Raw genomic sequence first — 20,686 nt, 5'->3', positions numbered from 1 at the left:
GAAAGAGGGAGGAGAGAGGAGAGAGAGAAATAGGAGGTGGGGTGGGGTGCATACAGAATTTCACTAACCAAATTATAATAATATAATAATATTAATATAATATAATTACTATGTTATTGACCATACTCAACTTTAGATATTAACGTTACAAGGATAAACAGTGTTTTAATGTTTGCACCAATATATTCTAATCTAAATCACAAAACACAAACACTCATTGCAATCAACCTTCCCAGTACGCCCTTTGTATAGGCAGACATCAGAGGAGAACATCTGATAGATTCAGAACACAGTGAAAGTTAAAGTGGCATTGGTGGTCCTCTGTAGCTCAGCTGGTAGAGCACGGCGCTTGTAACGCCAGGGTAGTGGGTTCGATCCCCGGGACCACCCATACGTAAAAATGTATGCACACATGACTGTAAGTCGCTTTGGATAAAAGCGTCTGCTAAATGGCATATTATTTATTATTATTATTTAATACACCATGTCCACAGTCTGGCTTCCACCCCTGGTTCCCATTAGATGGGGTATTGTTACATTTATGGTGAGAGGCTGTCTACTAACCTTCCTGTAGTGCATCCTTTATGATGGGTTCTCCTTTAGGTACGTCCTCAGAGCCCGCTCCTCTCCCGGCCCTGAACAGCACCTTGGGCCTGGTGACCCGGCTGGGGCCCTGTCCCTGCTCCTCTGCTGGGCCTGTTCCTGTTCCTGTTCCTGGGTGGGTTACAGGGCTCCCAACCTCACACATCTCCCTAAACACTGCCATCTTCTCCTCCAGCAGACACATGATCTGCTCATCCTTCTTCCTCAGCATCTCTGGAGGGGAGATGAGGTATTGTTACTGTTCCATATGTGTTATTTCATAGTTTTGATGTCTTCACTATTATTTTACATTGTAAAAAAATGAAAAAATAAAGAAAAACCCTTGAATGAGTAGGTGTGTCCAGACTTTTGACTGGTACTGTATATGTAGCAGAAAAGCTGTAAAAACAAAAAAAAACATATGTGTCCTCTGAAGAGGGTGGATGGGTTAATATTAAAAAAGATCATAAAAAGAACAAGAAAAAAACACCTTAAAAAAAGTGTCAAAAAAATCATACCAGACGAGCTAAATTCCTTCTATGCTCGCTTCGAGGCAAGCAACACTGAACAATGTATGAGAGCAGCAGCTGTTCTGGACGACCGTGTGATTTCGCTCTCCGAGGCCGATGTGAGTAAGACCTTTAAACAGGTTAGTGATGCACTATGCAGAAATCGCTCCGCCACTTCCTGGTTGCTTAAATTCTAATAGTTTGCCTACTTTCAGTTGATGTGACAAAACAAGGAAGTATAGTGTAGAGAATCATTGTACCATCTAAACCGCTCTGAAACCGCTGTGAAATATTGTATTTTTATTTTCAGCTGTTTGAAGCTGGTGTACAAAACCCAAAGTAAAAGATGCAAAAACAAAACTTAAGAAAGGGAAGCATAGAAATAGCGCCCATAGAACAGATCTACCGCTTCTTTCAATTAGAATGACAGATCTAGAACTCTATACTCTATCTCTAACTCAGATCTATACAACAGTTACACACTGCAGCTTTAACATTCACAAGACCGCAGGGCCAGACGGATTACCAGGACATGTACTCAGAGCATGCGCTGACCAGCTGCCAAGTGTCTTCACTGACATCTCCAACCTCTCCCTGACCCAGTCTGTAATACCTACAGTGGTGGAAAAAAGTATTTAGTCAGCCACCAATTGTGCAAGTTCTCCCACTTAAAAAGATGAGAGAGGCCTGTAATTTTCATCATAGGTACACGTCAGCTATGACAGACAAATTGAGAAAAAAAAAAATCAGGAAAATCACATTGTAGGATTTTTAATGAATTTATTTGCAAATTATGGTGGAAAATAAGTATTTGGTCACCTACAAACAAGCAAGATTTCTGGCTCTCACAGACCTGTAACTTCTTCTTTAAGAGGCTCCTCTGTCCTCCACTCGTTACCTGTATTAATGGCACCTGTTTGAACTTGTTATCAGTATAAAAGACACCTGTCCACAACCTCAAACAGTCACACTCCAAACTCCACTATGGCCAAGACCAAAGAGCTGTCAAAGGACACCAGAAACAAAATTGTAGACCTGCACCAGGCTGGGAAGACTGAATCTGCAATAGGTAAGCAGCTTGGTTTGAAGAAATCAACTGTGGGAGCAATTATTAGGAAATGGAAGACATACAAGACCACTGATAATCTCCCTCGATCTGGGGCTCCACACAAGATCTCACCCCGTGGGGTCAAAATGATCACAAGAACGGTGAGCAAAAATCCCAGAACCACACGGGGGGACCTAGTGAATGACCTGCAGAGAGCTGAGACCAAAGTAACAAAGCCTACCATCAGTAACACACTACGCCGCCAGGGACTCAAATCCTGCAGTGCAGGATGTGTCCCCCTGCTTAAGCCAGTACATGTCCAGGCCCGTCTGAAGTTTGCTAGAGTGCATGATGATCCAGAAGAGGATTGGGAGAATGTCATATGGTCAGATGAAACCAAAATATAAGTTTTTGGTAAAAACTCAACTCGTCGTGTTTGGAGGTCAAAGAATGCTGAGTTGCATCCAAAGAACACCATACCTACTGTGAAGCATGGGGGTGGAAACATCATGCTTTGGGGCTGTTTTTCTGCAAAGGGACCAGGACGACTGATCCGTGTAAAGGAAAGAATGAATGGGGCCATGTATCGTGAGATTTTGAGTGAAAACCTCCTTCCATCAGCAAGGGCATTGAAGATGAAACGTGGCTGGGTCTTTCAGCATAACAATGATCCCAAACACACCGCCCGGGCAACGAAGGAGTGGCTTCGTAAGAAGCATTTCAAGGTCCTGGAGTGGCCTAGCCAGTCTCCAGATCTCAACCCCATAGAAAATCTTTGGAGGGAATTGAAAGTCCGTGTTGCCCAGCGACAGCCCCAAAACATCACTGCTCTAGAGGAGATCTGCATGGAGGAATGGGCCAAAATACCAGCAACAGTGTGTGAAAACCTTGTGAAGACTTACAGAAAACGTTTGACCTGTGTCATTGCCAACAAAGGGTATATAACAAAGTATTGAGAAACTTTTGTTATTGACCAAATACTTATTTTCCACCATAATTTGCAAATAAATTCATTAAAAATCCTACAATGTGATTTTCTGGAATTGTTTTTCTCATTTTGTCTGTCATAGTTGACGTGTACCTATGATGAAAATTACAGGCCTCTCTCATCTTTTTAAGTGGGAGAACTTGCACAATTGGTGGCTGACTAAATACTTTTTTCCCCCACTGTAACCATGGTATCATTGACTCAGTACTGGTACCCAGTGTATATAACCATGTTATCATTGACTCAGTACTGGTACCCCCTGTATATAACCATGTTATCATTGACTCAGTACTGGTACCCCCTGTATATAGCCATGTTATCATTGACTCAGTACTGGTACCCAGTGTATATAACCAAGTTATCATTGACTCAGTACTGGTATCCAGTGTATATAACCATGTTATCATTGACTCAGTACTGGTACCCCCTGTATATAGCCATGTTATCATTGACTCAGTACTGGTACCCAGTGTATATAACCATGTTATCATTGACTCAGTACTGGTACCCAGTGTATATAGCCATGTTATAATTGACTCAGTACTGGTACCCAGTGTATATAACCATGTTATCATTGACTCAGTACTGGTACCCAGTGTATATAGCCAAGTTATCGTTACTCATTGTGTATTTATTCCTTGTGTTCTTATTTTTCAATTATTTATATTTTTCTCTCTGCGTTGTTGGGAAGGACCCATAAGTAAGATTTTCACTGTCAGTCTACACCTGTTGTCTACGAAGCATATGACAAATAACATTTGATATGAAACACACTCCAAGGAGTCTCCTCACCTCTCATCTCCTTAGCTTTGGTCTCCAGCAGTCTGTTGTCCTCCTCTGTCTCGCTGGGGATCCCCTCATCCTCATATTTCTCTCTGTAAAGCAACATCATTAGTACAAACCAGAGTCATGATTACCACTCCCATTTCCAGCCACACATTCACATATTCTCTTAGCATCCTAGAGCTCAGCTGGTAGAGCATGGCGCTTGTAACGCCAGGGTAGTGGGTTCGATCCCCGGGACCACCCATACGTAAAAATGTATGCGCACATGACTGTAAGTCGCTTTGGATAAAAGCGTCTGCTAAATGGCATATTATTATTATTATTATAAAAGCCTTCTGTTTACAGCGCTAGTCTTCTAGAGTCTTCTAGAGTTTTCTAGAGTCTTCTAGAGTCTTCTCTCTACTGCTGAGAAAGCCGAGGGTAGAGTAGCGTACAGTGCCAGCCTGCCCATGAGGTGATGAAGCCATAGAGAGAACAGTCAATACTCAGATAGAGCATTACAACATCCTGTACATTCCTCCATCCTCATGTACAGAAAAGTAGCTAATTCTCTCTCTCTCTCTCTCTCTCTCTCTCTCTCTCTTGGTCCATGGTTCAGACTTACATGGAGTGCATGGCATCCTGTATGAGTTGCATCCAGGTGTTGCGTTCCTCCTTGGTTGCAGTGTGTACCTCCACCATCTCTGGTTTCTCCATCCCTGCTGTTATCAGGAAGAGACCCCTTTCCTCGTTAGCCATCTCTCTAACGATCAGCTTCTGGAGGGAGAGGACCGTGGATCGCTGGTCCTACAGAGGAGGGGATGGAAGAGAGGGAGGGAGAGAAAAGGATGGGGCAAAGGAAGGAAGAGACGGGAGAGTGAGGTGGAGAGAGAGAGAGAGGACAGAGAGAGGGAGAGAGAGAGAGAGAGAGGGAGAGAGGGAGAGAGAGAGAGAGAGAGAGAGAGAGAGAGAGAGAGAGAGAGAGAGAGAGAGAGAGAGAGAGAGAGAGAGAGAGAGAGAGGGAGAGAGGGGAGAGAGAGGGAGAGAGAGTGGGGAGAGGGAGAGAGAGGGGGAGAGAGAGAGGGGGGAGTGGGAGAGGGAGAGAGAGAAAGAGGGGAGAGAGGGTGAGAGGGAGAGAGAGAGAGGAGAGAGAGAGAGAGAGGGAGAATGAGAGAGAGAGAGAGTGAGGTGGAGAGAGAGAGAGAGAGAGAGAGAGAGAGAGAGAGAGAGAGAGAGAGAGAGAGAGAGAGAGAGAGAGAGAGAGAGAGAGGGGAGAGAGGGAGAGAGGGAGAGAGAGAGGGAGAGAGGGAGAGGGAGAGAGAGAGAGAGAGAGAGAGAGAGAGAGAGAGAGAGAGGGGAGAGAGGGAGAGAGGGAGAGAGAGAGGGGAGAGAGGGAGAGGGAGAGAGAGAGAGAGAAAGAGCGAGAGAGAGGAAGAGAGAGAGAGAGAGAGAGAGAGAGAGAGAGAGAGAGAGAGAGAGACAGAGAGAGAGAGAGAGAGGGAGAATGATAATCATCCAGCGATCCCCTGTTTACCAGGGGGCAGGGCTACTGACGTAAAGGCTGTTCAAACCGGTGCAGTTAATACAGGTAATGAGTGGAGAACAGGAGGGCTTCTTAAAGAAAAACTAACAGGTCTGTGAGAGCCGGAATTCTTAAATACTTATGTCATGCTATGTCATGCTATAAAGTGCAAATTAATTAATAAAAAATCATACAATGTGATTTTCTGGATTTTTGTTTTAGATTCCGTCTCTCACAGTTGAAGTGTTCCTATGATAAAAAATTACAGACCTCTACATGCTTTGTAAGTAGGAAAACCTGCAAAATCGGCAGTGTATCAAATTCTTGTTCTCCCCACTGTATATGTTTTTCCAGCAACAGACTATGATCGATAATGTCAAAAGCCGCACTGAAGTCTAACAAAACAGCCCCCACAATCTTTTAATCATCAATTTATCTCAGCCAATCATCAGTAATTTGTGTAAGTGCTTGTTGAATGTCCTTCCCTATAAGCGTGCTGAAAGTATGTTGTCAATTTGTTTACTGTAAAATAGCATAGTATCTGGTCAAACACAATTTTTTCCAAAAGTTTACTAAGGGTTGGTAACAGGCTGATTGGTTGGCTATTTGAGCCAGTAAAGGGGGCTTTACTATTCTTAGGTAGCAGAATGACTTTAGCTTCCCTCCAGGCCTGAGGGAACACACTTTCTAGTAGGCTTAAATTGAAGATATGGCAACTAGGAGTGGCAATATCGTCCGCTATTATCCTCAGTAATTTTATATCGAAGTTGACAGACCCCGGTGGCTTGTCATTGTTAATAGACAACAGTAATTTTTTCTCCACTTCCACACTCATTTTACGGAATTCAAAATTACAATGCTTGTCTTTCAGAATTTGGTCACTTGGATATGTAGTGTCAGCGTTTGTTGCTGGCATGTCATGCCTACCTTTGCTAATCTTGCCAATGAAAGAGCCAAAGACATATTTACATATTTCTGGTCTAAACCAATCACCTACCAGAGAGGCGAAGACGTATTTCTGGTCTTTCTCCTGCAGGAAGACGAAGATATCAGAGAGAAGCACGGCCGTTACATCTGGAGAGAGAAGAAGAACGAGCCCAGGTTAGAGGTCAGGGAAAATACACTTTAAACGTTAGAAAATAAAGACATTCAAAGGTATCAGAAAGTACATATACACTACATAAAAAACATCTATGCAAATTCCTTATTGCAATGGCTTCCGCGACAGGAAAGAGAGAGCTTGAGAGACCATTTAAACAAATGGATAATGGCTTGCGAGAGTCAAAAAATTGAGAAAAGAGATTGGTGTTTGTGTTTGTGTTCCTCACAACAGAGAACATACGAGAGTCTGAATATAGAGAAAGAAAGAGAATGGTTGGAGTCCTCCTCACCCTTCAGTCTCCCCTGTGTGTTCTTCAGCTGCAGAGGACCATCACACAGCAGGCTCCTCCCTCTGAGAAGGTCCTCTCTAGCGAACATCTGACCACTCTTCATCCTCATGATGGACTTGCTGTCTGTCCGGCTGTAGATGTCCTTCAGCCTCCTCTTCTTCTCCTGCTCGTTCACCTAGAAACAAGACAGTTATTATCATAGCTCAGTTCACCTAGAAACAAGACAGTTATTATCATAGGTCAGTTCACCTCGAAACAAGAACATTATTGACATAGGTCAGTTCACCTAGAAACATGACAATTATTATCATAGGTCAGTTCACCTAGAAACAAGACAATTATTATCATAGGTCAGTTCACCTAGAAACAAGACAATTATTATCATAGGTCAGTTCACCTAGAAACAAGACAATTATTATCATAGGTCAGTTCACCTAGAAACAAGACAGTTATTATCATAGGTCAGTTCACCTAGAAACAAGACAATTATTATCATAGGTCAGTTCACCTAGAAACAAGACAATTATTATCATGGCTCAGTTCACCTAGAAACAAGACAATTATTATCATAGGTCAGTTCACCTAGAAACAAGACAATTATTATCATAGGTCAGTTCACCTAGAAACAAGACAATTATTATCATAGGTCAGTTCACCTAGAAACAAGACAGTTATTATCATAGGTCAGTTCACCTAGAAACAAGACAATTATTATCATAGGTCAGTTCACCTAGAAACAAGACAATTATTATCATAGGTCAGTTCACCTAGAAACAAGACAATTATTATTCAATTATTATTATTATTATTATTATTATTATTATTATTATATTACCTTGCTGTCCACTGCAGTGATGACCTCCTTGACCTGGTGTAGGGCATCACTCAGGTCCTCATGGTCCTCCTCATTCTCTGGAGAGGGGATGGTCAAAGTACACACACACACACACACACACACACACACACACACACACACACACACACACACACACACGGACACACACACACACACACACACGGACATACACACACACACACACACACACACACACACACACACACCGACACACACACACACACACACACACACCACACACACACACACACACACACACACACCGACACACACACACACACACAGCACACACACACACACACACACCCGCACACACACACACACACACACACACACGGACACACACACACACACACCGGACACACACACACACACACACACACACACACACACACACACACACACAGACACACACACGGACACAGACACACACACACACACACACACAGGAAAGAATGACAGAAAGAGACAAGGTTAGTGTCATTCCAGATGAAGCTCCACCACATGGTCAGTATAACAGACAGTCTCCTTCAGGGGATAGAAGCTGTTTAGGAGTCTGTTTGTTAGTCGTTAGCCATTTAACAGTCTTATATCCAGGGGATAGAAGCTGTTTAGCAGTCTGTTTGTTAGTCGTTAGCCATTTAACAGTCTTATATCCAGGGGATAGAAGCTGTTTAGGAGTCTGTTTGTTAGTCGTTAGCCATTTAACAGTCTTATATCCAGGGGATAGAAGCTGTTTAGCAGTCTGTTTGTTAGTCGTTAGCCATTTAACAGTCTTATATCCAGGGGATAGAAGCTGTTTAGGAGTCTGTTTGTTAGTCGTTAGCCATTTAACAGTCTTATATCCAGGGGATAGAAGCTGCGTAGGAGTCTGTTTGTTAGTCGTTAGCCATTTAACAGTCTTATATCCAGGGGATAGAAGCTGCGTAGGAGTCTGTTTGTTAGTCGTTAGCCATTTAACAGTCTTATGGCCAGGGGATAGAAGCTGTTTAGGAGTCTGTTTGTCTGAGCCTTGATGCACCAGTACCACCTACTGGACGGGAGCATTGGGAAAGTCCATGTCTCGGGTGGTTGGAGTCTTTGGCTATTGTTCAGGCCTTTCTGAGGCACCACCTGGCATGTACGTCCTGGATGGCTGGGAGCTCTGGGCCGTCCGCACCATCCTCTGTAGAGCTTTCTGGTCACGGGTGGTGCAGTTGCCATACAAAACGCTGATACAACCAGTCAGGATGCTCTCGATGGTGCATCTGTAAAAGTTCTTAAGGATCTGCGGGGCCATGCCAAATCGTTTCAGCCTCCTGAGGGAGAAGAGGTGTTGTCGTGTCTTCTTCACGGCTGTTCTGTTCTGGTGTGAGAGGGCCCATGTGGACACCGAGGAACTTGAAGCTCCTGACCCTCTCCACTGTGGTCCTGTTGATGTGGATGGGGGTGTGCTCCCCCCTGTTTCCTGGCCCTCTCCACTGTGGTCCTGTTGATGTGGATGGGGGTGTGCTCCCCCCTGTTTCCTGCCCCTCTCCACTGTGGTCCTGTTGATGTGGATGGGGGTGTGCTCCCCCCTGTTTCCTGATAGTCCACCATCAGCTCCTTTGGTCTTGCTGACGTTGAGGGAGAGGTTGTTGTCCTGGCACCACACTGCCAGTTCTCTGACCTCCTCCCTATAGGCTGTCTCATCGTTGAGGGAGAGGTTGTTGTCCTGGCAACACACTGCCAGTTCTCTGACCTCCTCCCTATAGGCTGTCTCATCGTTGAGGGAGAGGTTGTTGTCCTGGCACCACACTGCCAGTTCTCTGACCTCCTCCCTATAGGCTGTCTCATCGTTGAGGGAGAGGTTGTTGTCCTGGCACAACACTGCCAGTTCTATGACCTCCTCCCTATAGGCTGTCTCATCGTTGAGGGAGAGGTTGTTGTCCTGGCAACACACTGTCAGTTCTCTGACCTCCTCCCTATAGGCTGTCTCATCGTTGAGGGAGAGGTTGTTGTCCTGGCAACACACTGCCAGTTCTCTGACCTCCTCCCTATAGGCTGTCTCGTCGTTGTCGGTGATCAGGCCTACCACTGTTGTGTCGTCAGCAAACTTGATGATGGAGTTGGAGTCGTGCTTGGTCATGCAGTCGTGTGTGAACAGGGAGTACAGGAGGGGACTAAGCACACACCCCTGAGGGGCCCCCGTGTTGAGGGTCAGCGTGGAAGATGTGTTGTTACCTACCCTCACCACCTGGGGGCGGCCCGTCAGGAAGTCCAGCATCCAGTTGAAGAGGGAGGTGTTCAAATTGGAGTGGGTCCCGGGTGTCCGGGATGATGGAGTTGATGTCTGCCATGACCTGTGTCTGTGTGTGTTTACAGAGACCACCTCATCTGTCCACTAGAGGTCCAGGACAGGACAGAGCTGGGGGCAGCAGACAAACCTTTGGTGTGATGTAGTGTTGTCTACATCAGGACAGGACAGAGCTGGGGACAGGAGACAAACCTTTGGTCTACATCAGGACAGGACAGAGCTGGGGACAGGAGACAAACCTTTGGTGTGATGTAGTATTCTCTGCATCAGGACGGGGTACTTGGTGATCCTCTGGGTGACTAACAGAATGCACTCTGGGATTCCTAGCCTCCGGACGATACTGCTACTCATCTTCTTCTTAAAGACACATAATAGGGAGACAGAATTGATTAGATGCAACAGAAATGTTGCATCAGTTTGAAGACTAGAGACAGATGTGATAGGTGATATTGTATGAGCTGATGTCAAATGAGTAGTGGACTGTCAGTACTCACCCTGATGAAGGCCTGGAAGCGTTTGTTTTTGGAGTGCATCTCCTTGTAGAGGTTCACGGCCTCGTTGTGGCAGCTGCAGAACTTCCCGTAAACTCTCTTCATCATCTCGGCATTGGACCCCGAGAACTGAACAACAGCAACAGGCGTGATATGAATCGACAACTCAAACTAATACATCTATTTAGGTAATTCATATTAAGTCAGATATGTTTTGTTTAAGACATAAAGGGGCAAGTGTAACTTTGATTCTAGGGAAAAGGTATCACAGATTGAACACTTTGAGTATGTGGCATTTAGAGACAACATGCTCTCCTCCCAGGAGCTCCTAACCCCAGCTGGACCCTGTGCTCCTAGAGACAACATGCTCTCCTTCCAGGAGCTCCTAACCCCAGCTGGACCCAGTGCTCCTAGAGACAACATGCTCTCCTTCCAGGAGCTCCTAACCCCAGCTGGACCCTGTGCTCCTAGAGACAACATGCTCTCCTTCCAGGAGCTCCTAACCCCAGCTGGACCCTGTGCTCCTAGAGACAACATGCTCTCCTCCCAGGAGCTCCTAACCCCAGCTGGACCCTGTGCTCCTAGAGACAACACGCTCTCCTTCCAGGAGCTCCTAACCCCAGCTGGACCCTGTGCTCCTAGAGACAACATGCTCTCCTTCCAGGAGCTCCTAACCCCAGCTGGACCCTGTGCTCCTAGAGACAACATGCTCTCCTTCCAGGAGCTCCTAACCCCAGCTGGACCCTGTGCTCCTAGAGACAACATGCTCTCCTTCCAGGAGCTCCTAACCCCAGCTGGACCCTGTGCTCCTAGAGACAACATGCTCTCCTTCCAGGAGCTCCTAACCCCAGCTGGACCCTGTGCTCCTAGAGACAACATGCTCTCCTCCCAGGAGCTCCTAACCCCAGCTGGACCCTGTGCTCCTAGAGACAACATGCTCTCCTTCCAGGAGCTCCTAACCCCAGCTGGACCCTGTGCTCCTAGAGACAACACGCTCTCCTTCCAGGAGCTCCTAACCCCAGCTGGACCCTGTGCTCCTAGAGACAACACGCTCTCCTTCCAGGAGCTCCTAACCCCAGCTGGACCCTGTGCTCCTAGAGACAACATGCTCTCCTTCCAGGAGCTCCTAACCCCAGCTGGACCCTGTGCTCCTAGAGACAACATGCTCTCCTTCCAGGAGCTCCTAACCCCAGCTGGACCCTGTGCTCCTAGAGACAACATGCTCTCCTCCCAGGAGCTCCTAACCCCAGCTGGACCCTGTGCTCCTAGAGACAACACGCTCTCCTTCCAGGAGCTCCTAACCCCAGCTGGACCCTGTGCTCCTAGAGACAACACGCTCTCCTTCCAGGAGCTCCTAACCCCAGCTGGACCCTGTGCTCCTAGAGACAACATGCTCTCCTTCCAGGAGCTCCTAACCCCAGCTGGACCCTGTGCTCCCTAGAGACAACACGCTCTCCTTCCAGGAGCTCCTAACCCCAGCTGGACCCTGTGCTCCTAGAGACAACATGCTCTCCTTCCAGGAGCTCCTAACCCCAGCTGGACCCTGTGCTCCTAGAGACAACATGCTCTCCTTCCAGGAGCTCCTAACCCCAGCTGGACCCTGTGCTCCTAGAGACAACACGCTCTCAACTGTCTCTATGATGTGTGTGGTGGGAGGGTGTTGTGGTGTAGTGTAGTGTAGTGTAGTGTAGTGTAGTGTAGTGTGGTGTGGTGTAGTGTAGTGTAGTGTAGTGTGGTGAAGTGTAGTGTAGTGTAGTGTAGTGTGGTGAAGTGTAGTGTAGTGTAGTGTAGTGTGGTGAAGTGTAGTGTAGTGTAGTGTAGTGTAGTGTAGTGTGGTGTGGTGTGGTGAAGTGTAGTGTAGTGTAGTGTAGTGAAGTGTAGTGTAGTGTAGTGTAGTGTAGTGTGGTGAAGTGTAGTGTAGTGTAGTGTAGTGTAGTGTAGTGTATTGTAGTGTAGTGTAGTGAAGTGTAGTGTGGTGTAGTGTATTGTAGTGTAGTGTGGTGTAGTGTGGTGTAGTGTAGTGTAGTGTAGTGTAGTGTAGTGTAGTGTGGTGAAGTGTAGTGTGGTGAAGTGTAGTGTGGTGTAGTGTAGTGTAGTGTAGTGTAGTGTAGTGTGGTGTAGTGTAGTGTGGTGTAGTGTAGTGTGGTGAAGTGTAGTGTGGTGAAGTGTAGTGTAGTGTAGTGTGGTGAAGTGTAGTGTGGTGAAGTGTAGTGTGGTGTAGTGTAGTGTAGTGTGGTGAAGTGTAGTGTAGTGAAGTGTAGTGTGGTGAAGTGTAGTGTGGTGTAGTGTAGTGTAGTGTAGTGTAGTGTAGTGTGGTGTAGTGTAGTGTAGTGTGGTGAAGTGTAGTGTAGTGTAGTGTAGTGTGGTGTAGTGTAGTGTAGTGTGGTGTAGTGTAGTGTGGTGAAGTGTAGTGTGGTGTAGTGTAGTGTAGTGTAGTGTAGTGTGGTGAAGTGTAGTGTGGTGAAGTGTAGTGTGGTGTAGTGTAGTGTAGTGTAGTGTGGTGTAGTGTAGTGTGGTGAAGTGTAGTGTGGTGTAGTGTAGTGTAGTGTAGTGTAGTGTAGTGTAGTGTGGTGAAGTGTAGTGTGGTGTAGTGTAGTGTAGTGTAGTGTAGTGTAGTGTGGTGAAGTGTAGTGTGGTGTAGTGTAGTGTAGTGTAGTGTAGTGTAGTGTAGTGTAGTGTAGTGTGGTGTAGTGTAGTGTGGTGAAGTGTAGTGTGGTGAAGTGTAGTGTAGTGTAGTGTGGTGAAGTGTAGTGTGGTGAAGTGTAGTGTGGTGTAGTGTAGTGTAGTGTAGTGTAGTGTGGTGAAGTGTAGTGTAGTGAAGTGTAGTGTGGTGAAGTGTAGTGTGGTGTAGTGTAGTGTAGTGTGGTGAAGTGTAGTGTAGTGTGGTGAAGTGTAGTGTGGTGTAGTGTAGTGTAGTGTAGTGTAGTGTGGTGAAGTGTAGTGTAGTGTGGTGAAGTGTAGTGTAGTGTGGTGTAGTGTAGTGTAGTGTAGTGTAGTGTAGTGTGGTGAAGTGTAGTGTGGTGAAGTGTAGTGTGGTGAAGTGTAGTGTGGTGAAGTGTAGTGTGGTGAAGTGTGGTGAAGTGTAGTGTAGTGTAGTGTAGTGTAGTGTGGTGAAGTGTAGTGTAGTGAAGTGTAGTGTAGTGTAGTGTAGTGTGGTGAAGTGTAGTGTGGTGAAGTGTAGTGTAGTGTGGTGAAGTGTAGTGTAGTGTAGTGTAGTGTAGTGTGGTGAAGTGTAGTGTGGTGAAGTGTAGTGTGGTGAAGTGTAGTGTAGTGTGGTGAAGTGTAGTGTAGTGTAGTGTAGTGTAGTGTAGTGTGGTGAAGTGTAGTGTTATGTAGTGTAGTGTGGTGAAGTGTAGTGTAGTGTAGTGTAGCTCCTAACCCCAGCTGGACCCTGTGCTCCTAGAGACAACATGCTCTCCTCCCAGGAGCTCCTAACCCCAGCTGGACCCTGTGCTCCTAGAGACAACATGCTCTCCTTCCAGGAGCTCCTAACCCCAGCTGGACCCTGTGCTCCTAGAGACAACATGCTCTCCTTCCAGGAGCTCCTAACCCCAGCTGGACCCTGTGCTCCTAGAGACAACATGCTCTCCTTCCAGGAGCTCCTAACCCCAGCTGGACCCTGTGCTCCTAGAGACAACATGCTCTCCTTCCAGGAGCTCCTAACCCCAGCTGGACCCTGTGCTCCTAGAGACAACATGCTCTCCTTCCAGGAGCTCCTAACCCCAGCTGGACCCTGTGCTCCTAGAGACAACATGCTCTCCTCCCAGGAGCTCCTAACCCCAGCTGGACCCTGTGCTCCTAGAGACAACATGCTCTCCTTCCAGGAGCTCCTAACCCCAGCTGGACCCTGTGCTCCTAGAGACAACACGCTCTCCTTCCAGGAGCTCCTAACCCCAGCTGGACCCTGTGCTCCTAGAGACAACACGCTCTCCTTCCAGGAGCTCCTAACCCCAGCTGGACCCTGTGCTCCTAGAGACAACATGCTCTCCTTCCAGGAGCTCCTAACCCCAGCTGGACCCTGTGCTCCTAGAGACAACATGCTCTCCTTCCAGGAGCTCCTAACCCCAGCTGGACCCTGTGCTCCTAGAGACAACATGCTCTCCTCCCAGGAGCTCCTAACCCCAGCTGGACCCTGTGCTCCTAGAGACAACACGCTCTCCTTCCAGGAGCTCCTAACCCCAGCTGGACCCTGTGCTCCTAGAGACAACACGCTCTCCTTCCAGGAGCTCCTAACCCCAGCTGGACCCTGTGCTCCTAGAGACAACATGCTCTCCTTCCAGGAGCTCCTAACCCCAGCTGGACCCTGTGCTCCTAGAGACAACACGCTCTCCTTCCAGGAGCTCCTAACCCCAGCTGGACCCTGTGCTCCTAGAGACAACATGCTCTCCTTCCAGGAGCTCCTAACCCCAGCTGGACCCTGTGCTCCTAGAGACAACATGCTCTCCTTCCAGGAGCTCCTAACCCCAGCTGGACCCTGTGCTCCTAGAGACAACACGCTCTCAACTGTCTCTATGATGTGTGTGGTGGGAGGGTGTTGTGGTGTAGTGTAGTGTAGTGTAGTGTAGTGTAGTGTAGTGTGGTGTGGTGTAGTGTAGTGTAGTGTGGTGAAGTGTAGTGTAGTGTAGTGTAGTGTGGTGAAGTGTAGTGTAGTGTAGTGTAGTGTGGTGAAGTGTAGTGTAGTGTAGTGTAGTGTAGTGTAGTGTGGTGTGGTGAAGTGTAGTGTAGTGTAGTGTAGTGTAGTGAAGTGTAGTGTAGTGTAGTGTAGTGTGGTGAAGTGTAGTGTAGTGTAGTGTAGTGTAGTGTAGTGTATTGTAGTGTAGTGTAGTGAAGTGTAGTGTGGTGTAGTGTAGTGTAGTGTAGTGTAGTGTAGTGTAGTGTAGTGTGGTGAAGTGTAGTGTAGTGTAGTGTAGTGTAGTGTAGTGTAGTGTGGTGAAGTGTAGTGTAGTGTAGTGTAGTGTAGTGTAGTGTATTGTAGTGTAGTGTAGTGTAGTGTAGTGTGGTGTATTGTAGTGTAGTGTATTGTAGTGTAGTGTATTGTAGTGTATTGTAGTGTAGTGTAGTGTAGTGTATTGTAGTGTAGTGTGGTGAAGTGTAGTGTGGTGTAGTGTAGTGTAGTGTAGTGTAGTGTAGTGTGGTGAAGTGTAGTGTGGTGAAGTGTAGTGTGGTGTAGTGTAGTGTAGTGTAGTGTAGTGTGGTGTAGTGTAGTGTGGTGTAGTGTAGTGTGGTGAAGTGTAGTGTGGTGAAGTGTAGTGTAGTGTAGTGTGGTGAAGTGTAGTGTGGTGAAGTGTAGTGTGGTGTAGTGTAGTGTAGTGTGGTGAAGTGTAGTGTAGTGAAGTGTAGTGTGGTGAAGTGTAGTGTGGTGTAGTGTAGTGTAGTGTAGTGTAGTGTGGTGTAGTGTAGTGTAGTGTGGTGAAGTGTAGTGTAGTGTAGTGTAGTGTGGTGTAGTGTAGTGTAGTGTGGTGTAGTGTAGTGTGGTGAAGTGTAGTGTGGTGTAGTGTAGTGTAGTGTAGTGTAGTGTAGTGTAGTGTGGTGAAGTGTAGTGTGGTGAAGTGTAGTGTGGTGTAGTGTAGTGTAGTGTAGTGTGGTGTAGTGTAGTGTGGTGAAGTGTAGTGTGGTGTAGTGTAGTGTAGTGTAGTGTAGTGTAGTGTGGTGAAGTGTAGTGTGGTGTAGTGTAGTGTAGTGTAGTGTAGTGTAGTGTGGTGAAGTGTAGTGTGGTGTAGTGTAGTGTAGTGTAGTGTAGTGTAGTGTAGTGTAGTGTGGTGTAGTGTAGTGTGGTGAAGTGTAGTGTGGTGAAGTGTAGTGTAGTGTAGTGTGGTGAAGTGTAGTGTGGTGAAGTGTAGTGTGGTGTAGTGTAGTGTAGTGTAGTGTAGTGTGGTGAAGTGTAGTGTAGTGAAGTGTAGTGTGGTGAAGTGTAGTGTGGTGTAGTGTAGTGTAGTGTGGTGAAGTGTAGTGTAGTGTGGTGAAGTGTAGTGTGGTGTAGTGTAGTGTAGTGTAGTGTAGTGTGGTGAAGTGTAGTGTAGTGTGGTGAAGTGTAGTGTAGTGTGGTGTAGTGTAGTGTAGTGTAGTGTAGTGTAGTGTGGTGAAGTGTAGTGTGGTGAAGTGTAGTGTGGTGAAGTGTAGTGTGGTGAAGTGTAGTGTGGTGAAGTGTGGTGAAGTGTAGTGTAGTGTAGTGTAGTGTAGTGTGGTGAAGTGTAGTGTAGTGAAGTGTAGTGTAGTGTAGTGTAGTGTAGTGTGGTGAAGTGTAGTGTGGTGAAGTGTAGTGTAGTGTGGTGAAGTGTAGTGTAGTGTAGTGTAGTGTAGTGTGGTGAAGTGTAGTGTGGTGAAGTGTAGTGTGGTGAAGTGTAGTGTAGTGTGGTGAAGTGTAGTGTAGTGTAGTGTAGTGTAGTGTAGTGTGGTGAAGTGTAGTGTTATGTAGTGTAGTGTGGTGAAGTGTAGTGTAGTGTAGTGTAGTGTGGTGTAGTGTAGTGTGGTGAAGTGTAGTGTAGTGTAGTGTAGTGTAGTGTGATGAAGTGTAGTGTGGTGAAGTGTAGTGTAGTGTGGTGAAGTGTAGTGTAGTGTAGTGTAGTGTAGTGTAGTGTAGTGTGGTGAAGTGTAGTGTTATGTAGTGTAGTGTGGTGAAGTGTAGTGTAGTGTAGTGTAGTGTGGTGAAGTGTAGTGTAGTGTAGTGTAGTGTGGTGTAGTGTAGTGTAGTGTGGTGAAGTGTAGTGTAGTGTAGTGTAGTTTAGTGTAGTGTGGTGTGGTGTGGTGTAGTGTAGTGTAGTGTAGTGTGGTGTAGTGTAGTGTAGTGTGGTGAAGTGTAGTGTAGTGTGGTGAAGTGTAGTGTAGTGTAGTGTGGTGAAGTGTAGTGTAGTGTAGTGTAGTGTAGTGAAGTGTAGTGTGGTGAAGTGTAGTGTGGTGTAGTGTAGTGTAGTGTAGTGTGGTGAAGTGTAGTGTAGTGTAGTGTAGTGTAGTGTAGTGTAGTGTAGTGTAGTGTAGTGTAGTGTGGTGTAGTGTAGTGTAGTGTGGTGAAGTGTAGTGTGGTGTAGTGTAGTGTAGTGTGGTGAAGTGTATTATGGTGTAGTGTAGTGTAGTGTGGTGAAGTGTAGTGTAGTGTAGTGTAGTGTAGTGTAGTGTAGTGTAGTGTGGTGTAGTGCAGTGCAGTGCAGTGTAGTGTAGTGTAGTGTAGTGTAGTGTAGTGTGGTGAAGTGTAGTGTAGTGTAGTGTAGTGTAGTGTGGTGAAGTGTAGTGTAGTGTAGTGTAGTGTAGTGTAGTGTAGTGTAGTGTAGTGTATTGTGGTGTAGTGTAGTGTAGTGTAGTGTAGTGAAGTGTAGTGTGGTGAAGTGTAGTGTAGTGTAGTGTGGTGTAGTGTATTGTAGTGTATTGTAGTGTAGTGTAGTGTAGTGTAGTGTATTGTAGTGTAGTGTAGTGTAGTGTATTGTAGTGTAGTGTAGTGTAGTGTAGTGTGGTGTAGTGTGGTGTAGTGTAGTGTAGTGTAGTGTAGTGTAGTGTAGTGTAGTGTGGTGTAGTGTGGTGTAGTGTAGTGTAGTGTAGTGTAGTGTAGTGTAGTGTGGTGAAGTGTAGAAACATTTATATATGTCCATGTCCTGTAGATGAAAAAGCCCTTGAGTTGTAGAGGGGTAAAACCTGTGTCTCCAGGATGTCTCCTATCTTGTTAATGATGAAACCTCCGTCCTCCCCCTCCTGCTGGTTCCCTCCCTCCCTCCCTCCCTCCCTCCCTCCCTCCCTCCCTCCTGCTGGTTCCCTCCCTCCCTCCCTCCCTCGTCTAACCTGTGTCTCCAGGATGTCTCCTATCTTGTTAATGATGAAACCTCCGTCCTCCCCCTCCCCCTCCCTCCCTCCCTCCCTCCCTCGTCTAACCTGTGTCTCCAGGATGTCTCCTATCTTGTTAATGATGAAACCTCCGTCCTCCCCCTCCTGCTGGCTCTCTCTCTTCCTCTCCAGGAGGCGTGTCAGGAGGGAGGTGTGGAGGCCCTGGAGCTCGTCCAGGACGGGGAACAGCCTGTCGACTGTCTGAGGATCCAGCTGCAGCTCCTTCAGTAGACCCTTACTGTACACCTCCACCATGATCCGCAGGGTCCGCACATGGTGCATCTCTGTCTGCATCAGCTCTGGAGAGGGGGACAACAATGGAGTTAGGGGGAGATACAGGGAGAGAAGGGGTTAAGGTTAGGAGGGTGAGATACAGGGAGAGAGGGGGTTAAGGTTAGGTTAGGAGGGAGAAATACAGGGAGAGAGGGGGTTAAGGTTAGGAGGGTGAGATACAGGGAGAGAGGGGGTTAAGGTTAGGAGGGTGAGATACAGGGAGAGAGGGGGTTAAGGTTAGGAGGGGGAGATACAGGGAGAGAAGGGGTTAAGGTTAGGAGGGGAAGATACAGGGAGAGAGGGGGTTAAGGTTAGGGGGTTGAGATACAGGGAGAGAAGGGGTTAAGGTTAGGAGGGAGAGATACAGGGAGTAACATAGAGGGGTAGTAGTTCATTGTAACCCTAGATAGAGGGGTAGTAGTTCATTGTAACCCTAGATAAAGGGGTAGTAGTTCATTGTAACCCTAGATAGAGGGGTAGTAGTTCATTGTAACTAGATAGAGGGGTAGTAGTTCATTGTAACTAGATATAGGGGTAGTAGTTCATTGTAACTAGATAGAGGGGCAGTAGTTCATTGTAACCCTAGATAGAGGGGTAGTAGTTCATTGTAACCCTAGATAGAGGGGTAGTAGTTCATTGTAACCCTAGATAGAGGGGTAGTAGTTCATTGTAACCCTAGATAGAGGGGTAGTAGTTCATTGTAACCCTAGATAGAGGGGTAGTAGTTCATTGTAACTAGATAGAGGGGTAGTAGTTCATTGTAACCCTAGATAGAGGGGTAGTAGTTCATTGTAACCCTAGATAGAGGGGTAGTAGTTCAGTGTAACTAGATAGAGGGGTAGTAGTTCTTTGTAACCCTAGATAGAGGGGTAGTAGTTCATTGTAACTAGATAGAGGGGTAGTAGTTCATTGTAACTAGATAGAGGGGTAGTAGTTCATTGTAACCCTAGATAGAGGGGTAGTAGTTCATTGTAACCCTAGATAGAGGGGTAGTAGTTAATTGTAACTAGATAGAGGGGTAGTAGTTCATTGTAACTAGATAGAGGGGTAGTAGTTCTTTGTAACCCTAGATAGAGGGGTAGTAGTTCATTGTAACTAGATAGAGGGGTAGTAGTTCATTGTAACCCTAGATAGAGGGGTAGTAGTTAATTGTAACTAGATAGAGGGGTAGTAGTTCATTGTAACTAGATAGAGGGGTAGTAGTTCTTTGTAACCCTAGATAGAGGGGTAGTAGTTCATTGTAACTAGATAGAGGGGTAGTAGTTCATTGTAACCCTAGATAGAGGGGTAGTAGTTCATTGTAACCCTAGATAGAGGGGTAGTAGTTCATTGTAACCCTAGATAGAGGGGTAGTAGTTCATTGTAACCCTAGATAGAGGGGTAGTAGTTCATCGTAACCCTAGATAGAGGGGTAGTAGTTCATTGTAACTAGATATAGGGGTAGTAGTTCATTGTAACTAGATAGAGGGGTAGTAGTTCATTGTAACCCTAGATAGAGGGGTAGTAGTTCATTGTAACCCTAGATAGAGGGGTAGTAGTTCATTGTAACCCTAGATAGAGGGGTAGTAGTTCATTGTAACCCTAGATTGAGGGGTAGTAGTTCATTGTAACCCTAGATAGAGGGGTAGTAGTTCATTGTAACCCTAGATAGAGGGGTAGTAGTTCATTGTAACTAGATAGAGGGGTAGTAGTTCATTGTAACTAGATAGAGGGGTAGTAGTTCATTGTAACCCTAGATAGAGGGGTAGTAGTTCATTGTAACCCTAGATAGAGGGGTAGTAGTTCATTGTAACTAGATAGAGGGGTAGTAGTTCTTTGTAACCCTAGATAGAGGGGTAGTAGTTCATTGTAACCCTAGATAGAGGGGTAGTAGTTCATTGTAACCCTAGATAGAGGGGTAGTAGTTCATTGTAACTAGATAGAGGGGTAGTAGTTCTTTGTAACCCTAGATAGAGGGGTTGTAGTTCATTGTAACCCTAGATAGAGGGGTAGTAGTTCATTGTAACTAGATATAGGGGTAGTAGTTCATTGTAACTAGATAGAGGGGTAGTAGTTCATTGTAACTAGATATAGGGGTAGTAGTTCATTGTAACTAGATAGAGGGGTAGTAGTTCATTGTACCTAGATAGAGGGGTAGTAGTTCATTGTAACCCTAGATAGAGGGGTAGTAGTTCATT

General features: G+C 46.2%; 1 protein-coding gene across 1 annotated transcript in view; it reads right to left on the bottom strand.

The window, feature by feature from the left end:
* Positions 1–20,686, bottom strand: part of LOC121559698 (A-kinase anchor protein 13) — a 120,171-nt gene that overhangs the window by 28,185 nt on the left and 71,300 nt on the right. Inside the window, exons 8-16 of the mRNA XM_045217466.1 lie at positions 18,285–18,535; positions 10,431–10,556; positions 10,176–10,293; positions 7,641–7,717; positions 6,806–6,980; positions 6,412–6,488; positions 4,518–4,699; positions 3,920–4,002; positions 565–816 (exon numbers count right to left, since the gene is read on the bottom strand). Coding sequence (XP_045073401.1) covers positions 565–816; positions 3,920–4,002; positions 4,518–4,699; positions 6,412–6,488; positions 6,806–6,980; positions 7,641–7,717; positions 10,176–10,293; positions 10,431–10,556; positions 18,285–18,535 — 1,341 coding nt within the window. The remainder of the gene's footprint in view (positions 1–564; positions 817–3,919; positions 4,003–4,517; positions 4,700–6,411; positions 6,489–6,805; positions 6,981–7,640; positions 7,718–10,175; positions 10,294–10,430; positions 10,557–18,284; positions 18,536–20,686) is intronic.

Source organism: Coregonus clupeaformis, unplaced genomic scaffold (genome assembly GCF_020615455.1).
Source record: "Coregonus clupeaformis isolate EN_2021a unplaced genomic scaffold, ASM2061545v1 scaf1065, whole genome shotgun sequence".
Classification (NCBI taxonomy): domain Eukaryota; kingdom Metazoa; phylum Chordata; class Actinopteri; order Salmoniformes; family Salmonidae; genus Coregonus; species Coregonus clupeaformis.
This window is presented reverse-complemented; position numbering and strand designations above follow the sequence as displayed.